General features: G+C 37.3%; 1 protein-coding gene across 1 annotated transcript in view; it reads right to left on the bottom strand.

The window, feature by feature from the left end:
* gabbr1b (gamma-aminobutyric acid (GABA) B receptor, 1b) overlaps positions 1 to 12,399 on the bottom strand; it is a 249,965-nt gene that overhangs the window by 79,171 nt on the left and 158,395 nt on the right. Inside the window, exons 11-12 of the mRNA XM_033975440.2 lie at positions 8,227 to 8,472; positions 7,542 to 7,605 (exon numbers count right to left, since the gene is read on the bottom strand). Coding sequence (XP_033831331.1) covers positions 7,542 to 7,605; positions 8,227 to 8,472 — 310 coding nt within the window. The remainder of the gene's footprint in view (positions 1 to 7,541; positions 7,606 to 8,226; positions 8,473 to 12,399) is intronic.

Raw genomic sequence — 12,399 nt, 5'->3', positions numbered from 1 at the left:
TGTAGGTTTGAAAAAGACAGGAATCTCATACTCTCTGAAAATTCTCTGAGGTTTTTCAGACACACCCGCAGTGTAAGGAATAGTTACACCTTTCCTTCTAGGTTCAGATTCTCTACAATTGCTATCAGTAAAAGCTATATTTGATTTGATTTTCTATCTGGGGACACAGTTAAGTCATGTTTATGAAATTTCAAATCAAAATTCTTTAAAAACATGTCGGGTGGTATGTTTTCATTGTGGATCTAGAGTGAATGTTCTTAATTTCACATTTGGGGGCTTTTAAAACACCTTTGGACCAGTTAAAAGTTCCTAAACATTAACTTTACTCATTAAGGCAGTTTGAGTCTCCCCCAGCTGCATCTCCAGAATCAGGACAACGATTTTTGTATTGATTCCAAACAAATTAACCAAAGTGTGGACAAACCAGAGCTTTGGTGAAGGGACCAGATTATATTTTAATGATTTCTTTAGGACTGGAGCAGAGCAGAGGAGACGCCTGGGGCTCGGATATGCTTCAGTACTGACCCTCACACAGCTACACAACAACATCCATATTTAACCATCCCCGGGAGCAGCGCGACACTGCAGCACATCTCTACAGACAGGAGAGGGGAGCAGAGACAGCACGACGGAATCACGAGTTATGTAAGCTCCGAATATAATATAAATATTAAAGCAGACATTATGAGAAATCAAGCTTTTTACAGTGTTAAAATGTTTTTTTCTCACTTCTTTAGCTTATTCAATAGTAGAGCAGGATGATACTAACAAAAATACAAAAAAATAAATAAATTAAAAAAAACAAAAAACAAAACTGTAATAATCATATGCAATACTGTAACATAACGTGGTACAATTAGGCCTCTCACAGTAAATACTATATCTTAAATGTACATATTGTTCTAAAAATTATAGGTGGAATAATAATTTTTAGGGGTCAGTATTTATCGTGTATACCTTTTCATTGTCCTGGTGGGAAATTTTGAGTTATTTTTTTGCAATATGATAAGATTTGACTCATTATAGAGCCAAACTAATTACTTAAGTGTTGTGTTTTGTTATGTATTCATTCTAGCTTATGATTTTTTATTTTTATTTTTTTAAATTTTGAATACTTTTGGGAGATTCAGCTGTATGGTTTGTTTGTTTTCAATATTATCGTTTATCGTCTATATTTACTTCAGCAATATATCGCACTTCAAAATGTGTTATCATGACAGACCTAGGTACAGTTCACCCAAGTCACTTTAACTGCTCTTTATTTATTTAATCTGTTCATGTGCTGCACTGTAGATGACCAAAGTCATAGCGTCTTCTTGTACAAATACTATAATATACTGAAGTCACTTTGCCTGCTATTTATTCTTGTCCATATGCTGCACTGCACTGTTTATATCCACAGTCAGACGATGGCAAAGGTCTGTAGCCTTATAGCTTAGACATAGTGTTGTAGTTTTTATATCTATTGTAAATCTTTATAATATAATTTACCTTGATCTTGTTTCTGATAGTATGTTCCTATTTTCCTGCTGTTTTTGAACTTTGTGTTGCAGCATTGGATTTTTACATTGGGGGTTTTCTTATCTTATCTTTTGTTTTTAAATTCTGGTGTTAGATTCAATAGTTTTGGTTTGAATGGAAAAAATGAATCAAATATAAATTCAATATCTCTTTCCTGAACATAAACAATACAAACTTTTAATCTTTACCATTAACACAAAAAACGGTCACATTTCTTACTCCAAAGTCCAACTTCTGCTCCAAAACTTCATTGACGATCAGTTAAATGGATCCATCTAGTTTTTCTACACAGAACACATACATTCTAAATACTGGTACTGTTCCAGACATTAGCTCCAATGCATTTTCACTGAGGGCGTTAGCGTTAGCCTCCAAACATCACAAATACCAGGGCTGTTTAAGTGACTAATGACCACTCGACTGCACAGAGCCTCGATAGAAAATATTAACACGAGTAACAATCATGTAATACATATTTCTTAAATCTAAAGTTATGCTGGCCAATAGTGGACAAACTATTAAGCAGGTCACAAGGTTCACAATGAGGAGCTGGAAGTTAGATATGGAGCTGCCCAATTCAAAGTCCACTCTAGTTCTGGAAGCAATTTTTCCATACATTTTTCCCAAAGACTTTTTGAAAATTCTAATAGTAAGTGAAACTACAGGGGCTATTTAGCTTTGTGATAACCAAAAGACAGTTTAAACCACAATATTCAGGGAAATGTTTTGATGACTTAGTGTTTATAAAGTTTCAGAAACAGATTTTAAATAAAGTCCTGTCATCATTAGTTACCACATATCTGATTAGCCCTGAGCAACCTCTCAAACCTTTAATGTTATTATTATTTATTTATTTCAGAAAGTCTAAAAATTAATGGGAAATTTACTTCCGGAAACAATCAGTGGGCGAACACTGCAGAGCTCCTTTGGTTAGCATTACTCATTGTTTTGTTTTTTGTACTGTCCTATTAAAATGAATGGGGTTGAATGTTAATTTCAGTACAGGTTCCATTTTGAGTAAACATGTTTGTGTAATCTATTATCCATTTGCACTTTGTCATGTCCTCGCTCACGACCCTTACTTGCTGCAGTTGTTCAAAGATTAATAACTGGACATACCTTACAATATACTTTACCTTACAGAGTCTTTAACAACATACATTTTGTTCATATAAAATTTGCTATTTATAACACCTATAAACCATAGACTGCACATATAAATCAACACAGAAAACCGGCTAGACAATGCGTTTCAAAGAGTAAGTGATCATGGGTGTGCACCGGGTTCATCGACTGGCTCCAATTCACTTAACACTGAAAAACCGTCGGCTCTCTCTCCGTAACTGCTGCTGTCAGGTTTGTCATTTTGGTCTTAAAATGGTCGTATTAACCCGCTCTACATCATCCTGGTATTTATTTCGATATTGTGTCTGTAAATCAAGATATGAACATTAATAACAGACAAATCAGATGCCTTCTTTCCCCGAGGTCGGTCCAGCTGGCTCATTTGACTGGAACTGAACGCTATGGATGACGTCACACTCACTTAGTCCACTTCTTTATACAGTCTACGCCATAAACTAATAGTCCAAATAGATAAATAAATAAACAGTTTCTGTCTAAATCCAAGTCAGAAATCTTGTGTAAACATCAGATTTGACTTATATTGCTTGTGTCAGTTTTGCTTTGAGACTATTACATGTCAGTCCGGTCCAGTGAATCTACATGTGACCGCTCCCCTCATCAAACAGTCCCGGTGCATTCTGGGAGATGACCCCGAGACTTCTGTCAGTAACTGTCACCTGGAGCCGTCTTGGTATTGCTGTTTTAGGCCGGGTGTCAGGGCAGAATGTAGTTTTGGTGAATGGAACGCTTGCCGTGTGAGGCGGGAAGGGAGGAGAGTGATGTGATGCTGCCTGACACTTCAATGAGCTGTTTGACAAGTCCAGGATCAGCCGAGAGCAGCCACGGAAAACTGGGGCAAAATACAAGTCAATGAGAGGAGTTTGAGCAGTGCCGCATTCATAGGAGAGAGAGCAGAGGTCTGACTTTTATCTAAACATGTTTCAGAGAAAGAATTGGAGCATTTAAAACTCCTCAGAATGTAGACGATTGCATCAAATTAAATGGCTACAATCAGCAAATCACAAAAGCTGCAACTTTTTTGAAGTATTAACAAAGCATCCTGTCTTATTCTGCACTTAAGTCGGTCTTTTTGTCAATTCTTCTGGGTATAATTGAAATGTGAACTTAGGACAGAATCCCAATTGGATATTTTTCACAAATCGTTATTATGAAGCCCTATAATCATGAAGAAAGTGATTGAAGACCAGGTAGAGCAGGGGTGTCAAACTCATTTTAACAAAGGCCCACATCAACAAAATAGTTGCTCTCAAAGGGCCAGATGTAACTGTAAGATAAATGTAACTAAATGTACCCAAATGTAATGTAAAATAACTACTTTTTAATCTTGTTAATTAACCGTTTCTATATTTATTACTTATTCAAGTTACAAATATTACATATGGATTTGCATAGATATGAAAAAATGTGTAAGTCCTGATAAACTCATATTATAGGACAGTCATGCCTTTTAATTTACTTTGTCGCGGGCCACATAAAACGATGTGGCAGGCCGCATTTGGCCCATGGGCCTTGAGTTTGACACATGTGAGGTAGAGAGTTGAAAGAAGTTTTTATCTGATCAGATGAGTGAAGGTACAGACAGCAGGCAGCCTTCCCAGTACTATACACTGAGAAAGGTACTATATAAAACGCTGGACCTACATCGACTTCGACAAATTTTACATACTGTGTGTACAAGGTCATAAATGTAAGGTCTTTCACTGTTTACAGAAAGGCAGACTATGTCACAGAAAGATGTCAATGTCTCTAACACACAGTATCCAACACAAGGTTTAACAGCAAAGAGATTGAATTATAACAGAAATCATGCTTTCAAGCTCTAATACAGCCTTGTAAAAAATTGAAACTCAGGTGCTAATCAATACTAAACTTATTATCTAAACTAAATCCTCAGAGTTTCCTGCTGCTGCAAATCCATTGGGAAGTCAATGCGCTGTGTCAAACTCGTCTCAACCTAAGAAAATGAAGTAGTTTAATTCTTAATGCAGATGTACAGTTTCTAAAGTTATGAAAGTGGAAAGTTAAGTGGCTCCTAACCTTTTAGCGCAGCACAATAACCGTATGTCATTCAGACTGTTTTCAACATGAGATTTATAAGCAATGCTCTGACATGAATACGGAGAGTTCTGGGTTTGTTTACATGTCACGCTGAAGTGCTAAAGCTGTGGAGGAGAAAATAATGGCAAATTGTTGAAAAGCTCACAAATTCAGCTAAAGGTGAAGTAAAGATCACAAAATTAACTTTTCACTTTTGTAAAAATAACACTTCAGTCAGTTTAAAAAGATAAATCTGATGCACTGGGGACAAACTGTGAGAATAGAGCAGTGTCAAAAAATATTGGCATTAAATATCAATATCAGTTGATAGCAACAAATCTGTACTGATACTGGCCGATACTGATACCGGAACCGATATATCGCCTATCCTTAGAGAGTAGTGATAAAGTCTGCTCTGACACAGGTCAAGGTGTTCCACATTGGTTGTATCATTTGCTGTGAGGAAGTTACTCAACAAAAGAAGGGTTTGTCCCATTAGTATGTGGGTGTGCCTCAAGGTTTGGTTTTAGGTTCTGTGCTTTTTAACCCGTGTATGCTCCCTCTTGGCGGTGTCTCATCAGGAGTCATGAAATTAACCACCAACAGTTAGGCAAAAAACAGCTTAACGAGGGCAAAACAGAGGTTTTAGTCATAGGTCCTTTTATCAAGTAACAAGTATTGTCTCTCTGAGCTAACCTTTATCTTACACATTAAGAACATCACAAAAATAGTTTTTTATCACCTAAAAACATAGCTAGAGTCTGCTCCATTCTCTCTCGGCCAACATAGAGACGTTAATGCATGCTTTTATCACCAGTCGAATAGGATCTCAGAGCCGCACAGAACATTCATGTTTTTAAGAGCAGGCTCAAAGACCCATCTTTTTAGTTTAGCTTTTGATGAATTTTTATTTATTTATTTTTTATTACACATATTTTGTATATTTATTTACTCTATATTATGTTCTTGATGTTATTTTATATTCTAGTTCTCAGCTTTTAACTCATATTCTTTTATCACTTTTAGGATCTCCAGTTGAGAAAGCATCATCAGACGAGTCATCTACACCAGGAACAGAGTCCCCTCTTTGGCCAGAGCAGTGGTCGTCTGGAGCTGCTGGGGTCTGTCTGGTGAGCTCCTGGTGGGGGGTTGGTGGTTTGGCTCATCTCTCCCTAGGCCCTTTGTCGGGGTGCTGATGCTCCTCTGATGGTGCTTTCTCAACTGGTTGGTCTGTATTCAGCCTCATATTTTACATAGTTGTACATGTATTTTAGTGTGCGTGTGTATGTGTGTGTGTGTGTGTGTGTACATGTGGGACTGAGCTTGTGATGGTGTCTGTGTGTGAGTTGTTTGGTTGTGTGGGGTTGGACGGTTGTGGTTGAGTGGAAGGAAATGTGGGATTGTTTTTAATGACTATAAAAGTGCCTTATAAATAAAGTTTGATTGATTTGATTGAATTTGTATTATTCTATTGTACTGGTGATGAATACACATCTGTCCCAAAGATCCTAAAACATGTACACTACAGGGCAGCACTCCGCTCCTATAGGCTCTAGCTTTGGGAGATCAGACCTTTGGGTAATCTCCTGTGATGTTCCTCCATGCACCACTTCTGTGAGATGTTTGACGAGTGGAGAAAACGCTAAAGTAGAGCAGCCACACTAATGGTCTCCTGACAGTGCACGCAAGTTCTGACAAGTGACGCTGGGAGCACAGCGGGGTTCACATGGATTAGGCATTTGAAAGTACTAACACTTTTTCATATTGTAACCAACGCTACATTTTGAAATATTTTGAAGTTTTTGGACCAGTGGGGGTCTCTCTCCCATTGAGGTCAGCAAAGAGAATAAAATCTGTTTAAGCAGAAAAGTCTCATTTTAAAGTTTATGATGGAATATTCAAATCTGTCTTAACTATTATTGTAACAATAGCAGCATATTGTTACGCATTCTCGGTAACAATATAGATTTGACTAAGCTTAGTATAGTTCATGTTAAGTACGGTATATGATTCTTCTGCTTTGTAAAGAATTATAAACACATACAGCTACCTGGATAAAATGTACTCAGTTATAAGTACAAGCACTACTGCCAGATTTTATGTCAAATGTAAAATATACATATCTAATATACTGATAGTTCTAGTTGCATTTAACCCAATTTTAGTAGCATTTTAGATGTTTTTATACAACGCTTGAATGATTAAACAGTTTAAAGCTGATTGAAGTGTGCAGATTATGTGCTGTAGTGTGTGTTAGAGAGGAGAAGTACTCACTTATATGATTTTCTATGTAGTTAATTACAATGAAATAGGTAGAATTATGCTTAATTACAAGTACATGTTTAAATTGTAAAGTACAACTGCCTAAAAGATCTACTCACTTCTGATAATGTGAGTATTTGTAATTAGTTATTTTCTACTAGGGTTGGGTACACTAACTTATTTTATTGCACAAAATAAATAAATAAATAAACATAGATATTAGAAAAGTAATGAAATGTGCTAATACTGAGCCTTGTGATATTATTTGTGCTTCATTTTTAAATAATATTGTCCCAGACGCACAGATATGTTTTTTTTAACCTTGCGCACAAAATCTGATTAATCGTGATTAAGCTCTATTGAAGCAAAAGATTGTAATCAACCTCTGTATATAAATCAACCATTCAAAGTTTTTTTTTTTTTTTGTTTGTCAAAAATATACTTAATTTACATTGAAATTTAGCCCCCCTTTAAATAGCACAAGGGCTGAACTCCCCCTGGTCACATGATGAATGCAGTCGCAGTATGAAGGACATGTATAGATGAGTAAACATGGTAGAGGTGAGGGGCTGTACCTTGGAGCTGTTCAATCAGAGTCCAGGCCATACGAGAGCCTTGGGCGTCAAACACTACGTGACCCTGAAGACAAAACAACACCTTTATCAAAAAGTCAAAAGTACAGTAGAATACATTTACACCAGCCTGCTCAAACATAAACAGTTGGTATTGTTGGTGCAGGAGATCCACCATCATGGACACAGAAAGATTTTAGATTTTATAGATTTAATTTGAAGGTGCAGTCTGTAACCACACTTTGGAACATTCTCCATGGAAATATACAAGTTTATACTGTTGAAGAATATTGGAAACAATATTGGAAACAAGCAGGAGCAGGGCCTCCTCCAGGCCAAATGAGAGTCAGGTTTGTGGAGATATAAACCAGCTCACAGCAAGAATGTATGTTTTCAGTGGAAACCAAACAACAATATTTTTACATACTGAGGCTTTAAGGCCAGACGCTGCAGATGAATAGAAAAACTTTTTTTTTTTCCTTTTCACTGCTGATAAATAAATGTATGAAATTGAAAGAACCAGTTTTAAAACTTTTGGTTCATCTTGTTCATTATTAAAACCAAAACCTTTTACAGAGAGGATAGTTATATATCGTCTTTTTACCAATAGCCCAAGATATATGTCATATTATTTTTGGTACAACTATCAAAGTATATACTCTCACACATTAACCCTCTGTGTACTGACCGACACTCCTTCGAAGGAGCTGGTGTTGAGCGCTCTGTAAATCTCAGCGGTGATCTCTCTGTTGTTGTAATTGAAGTCCTCCAGCCTGTAGCCCTTGGCCTTCAGGGGCCCCACGGTCTTGTTGAGGGCCAGAGCCAGGGCCCATACGGCGTCGTAGGCCAGAGGAGCCTCCTGGAAGCCCCCTGTCTCCTCCGGGTTTTTACCCCCAAGTTTGGACATGAGCTGGTCCAGGAACTCCTGAGAGGTCTGAGGAGACAAGAGCAAAGAGCAACATTGAGACCAGCCTTCCACAAATGACTGTAATACTCAAATAAAATCATTTCCTCTGCAAACCCAAAAAATATCCAGTTAAATTTTGTATAAGCCTGTAGTTTAGACCCCTGAAATCATTCTAAATTCAACATTTATGAACAATGTTTGGTTCTGAAAAGCGTGGGACCCCTGCAATAGTTTAGTAGTTCATTTTTTTGGTGTCTTTCAAATGCCAATCCCCATAAACATGTTTAAAATACTCTGATTAAGGGTGAGCCATCTGCTTGTGTCTACTTAAGTGTTGTAGCTATGTATTGAATGTTTCACAGTAAAGCATTACACGTATCACCATGGAGACAAGCAGCTTGACAAAAACAGGCTAAGTCACAAGTCAGATCTGTGCAGAGGAGACCAAACTGTTGAGCAATGAAAACCCCTGTAATGAGAGAAAATGTGTGATGCCATAGTGTGGAATATTTATGGCAGGCAATAACAACTTCATGGAGACTGACCAGAACAAAAAAAAACAACACAATGTTTGTCTGAAAAATCTCAATTACATATTTTTTTCCAAAATAGTTTGGCCCTAAATTGACTGCAGCAGTGATTCCTGGAAATGATCAGCCCAGTAATAGAATCTCCTGGCCAGACGCTAGCTATTTAAGCAGCTAAATGTGGGCCTAGATTTTGGTGATATTTTATTTGCTTTGGGAAATTGTGTGCAACAATAAAGATAAACACAGAAAAAACAAAACAACAACAACAATATCTGTGCAAGTGCCACCAACAGTCACATTAATCTTTGCTAGTAATGCGACAAAACACAACCTGCAGCCATACTGGGAGGAGGCGGGGTTACACGCATGTATGTCTATGGAGGAATGCTCAGCAGTTACCATGGTGACACAATGCACACATTAGCAAGTACAGCCAAATGTTTTTAGATGGTCTGAAACTCATGAAAAAACACAGAATGGATTAAAACAATACATTTTCAGAAGCCTGTGATTAAAACAGGGTTAAAAAAGGTGAGAGTGACGAACTGAAAAACTGTTGGTTAATGCTAGCTAGCCTGTGACTAATGTAATGTAAGAGGGACTATTTTGAGTGCACAATCAGCTCATTTGTTCCAGCTCAGTCAGTTGTTTCTGGTCAGATTGTGTTGAAAAAAACAACAAGAAACAAGTCTCTGTTTAACTTCAGTAACAAAGCTTTAGACAGAACAGTGCCTCTAGTTAGCACCACCTCGAAAAAATGTTGATGAGCTGCAAAGTATCAACATTGTTCCATCTATCATTTATTGAACAATAGTCTAATGATTAACTTACAGGGAAAACCCATTAGTTTAGTTAATTATAATAAGTAAAATGAAAGTAATATGTTGACTTTTTTTAATGCACAAAATATGAAAAAATATTCTTTCATATGGCATACTCTGTTGCTGTACTTGCTCACATTATTTTGAGTTCCCAATACGACACACTAGACACAATATCATACTGTAGAGCACATGAATAACCCAGAGCTTGTCTCTCTCCAGTGACTACAACGACATGAAATATTCACGTCTCTTTCTCAGGACTACGAGTACCTGTTGGAACATTTCAATATTTATGATGCCACTGAATGTTCGGTCACGTGATGTTCCTCGAGGCGTCATAGAAATTAGCTTTAAATCATGTGTAATGCACCAAGGGAATCATTCAGCGGTTTTAGAAACGCCCTCTAGTGGTCAGTAAGGACGAAACAGAAGCATAGACTGCTGCCTCTCAAACTTTTCACACCAGGTATCACCGAAAAAAAGACTAGGCTTCACCACCAGATCTAAACCAAGTCTATGACAGGACTATTCCAGGTCTAATTTAGGGCTAAACCAGGTCTGGACCACATCATTTCGACTGTAGTTATAAATGACAAATTATTAAGAGGAGGAAAAAAGTGGATAAAGTGAATTCTGTACCACAGTTTGAGAAACACTGCAGTTTACTGGAAGTGAAAAGTAACAGAGGAAAAGTAGTAAAGTACTGTACATAGGTATACATTTTAGGTATCAGTACTTAACTGAAGTCAGTTTTAAAGTGGGTACGTTGTACTTTTACTTCACTACATCTGAGAGCAGGTGTCTGTACCACTACATTTTTGAACAGGACTGAAAAGTAAAAGTATTTTTTTATTATTGTCTGAGACCTGCTGTAAAGGTTGAGTTGTTTTTTTTGTTTTTTTTAACACATTCGTAATTTGAGCAAACAAGAATGTACAAATTAAAAAACCCTAACCCAGCTAGAAAAAAAAAACAAAAAAACAAAAACAACTTATTCAATTATTTCTGTTGAACAAAATTCTGCACAAATCTTTATCAAAATCACTACATCTGAAGCCTCATGAGACCACAAATCTGTGCAAAATACTTTTACTTTTTTCTCTTTATGTACATTTTTAAACACTTAAATAATTTTACTAAAGTTGATTTTTTTCATCTGATTCTTTTATTTTTACTTCGAGTATTTTTTTTGCTCTGGTATCTGCACTTTTACTTAAGTAACAAAATCGAGTACTTCTTCCACCAGTGCAGTAGACTGTATATAGAAGTGGACACAGGGGCTCCATACTGTTCAGTTCCAGCCAATTGAAACCAATTGAGGCCAATAGTTATAGCAGCTAAATTGCATCATTTAAAAGAACTCTTGCTCATGTCCTTCTGTGACTGGATTTACAGTTGACAGTTAAAATCGCTGTACCCAATTTTGTTTTTCATTATATTTGAGCAAAACTTGTCTTGTCCCAGTACAAATACATCATATAAGCAGCTCTTACGAAATGAGACGAGTCCACTGTTTAAATGCTAGTCTTTGTTAGCACTACCATGACGGCAACACTCGCTCTGACCACTGAAAGTTACTCATTGTGACGAATAATTAGGACGCTGGGATTATGTTTATATATACATTTGACATAACTTTACAAAGAACAGTGAGTCTGGATTAGCCAATCAGAGAACCACCTGCTCTGTTTGTGTTAAAACAATTATAGCGAGTATAAAGACGAGTATAAAAGGGAAAAAACCCCACAGAGGATTGAAACAAAACGCTGATTTTTGCAGAATCAACAACGGACGCGCCAAATTCTTAATTATCTCAGGTACAAGATGTTATAGATTTTGTTCTGATGATACATGCATTTTCTAGAGATTTCTTCATGTGGAGGTGCTAAGTTGTTCAATGGGGGTGCTCACTTAACATGTTAATTTAGAGCTTTTTATGGATTCAAACAGACCCTTATCCCCTACCATGTTTGAATCACTGTTTTAAGCAACTTTAAATGTAGTTAGCTCCCGTAGTGATTGATAAAACCTAATATGGAATTCTTTTTTTATCTGTTTATCTGCAGTCTCATTTTGAACACTTTGCAGTCACCATTTGAACATTTTTAATTGAGATCGCGGAGCTATGGAGGTGCATTGGCGATTCTAGGGGAGGCTAGTGCCAACTTCCCCAGTACGTCAGATTGCTACAAACTGTTTAAAATGAACTAATACTGTTTCTCAGATTTTGAAGGCACCATGCCATAAGAAACCAGTTTTAGTATTGTCAGCATTCATTTCCCACATCTCCCCTCTCCCCATTCCTCACTCTCTTTCATCTCACCACTGTTTCCGTGACGCATTTACCTTCCATTAACAACCTCCAGCGCGGGTTCACCTGTTTTTCCAGACAATTAGCTTAATTAGGCCGCACTAAAGACGTTAAACAATGGTCCGGGTTGCGAGGGAGAGAGGGGGGGGGACTCTGCAGTGCAATGATGCGTGGAGATGCTTTATTTGGGTGCTCCTGGCCAACAGACAGCTGTGCTCTGACACCTGCAGCTGTGCACAAGGGAGACGATTGGAGGGCCAAGGCTCGTTGTGATTCTGAGGAGGGATTT

This window comes from Periophthalmus magnuspinnatus, chromosome 11, assembly GCF_009829125.3.
Source record: "Periophthalmus magnuspinnatus isolate fPerMag1 chromosome 11, fPerMag1.2.pri, whole genome shotgun sequence".
NCBI classification, from domain to species: domain Eukaryota; kingdom Metazoa; phylum Chordata; class Actinopteri; order Gobiiformes; family Gobiidae; genus Periophthalmus; species Periophthalmus magnuspinnatus.
Note: the sequence above shows the minus strand (reverse complement) of the source record. Positions and strands in the feature narration are given on the sequence as shown.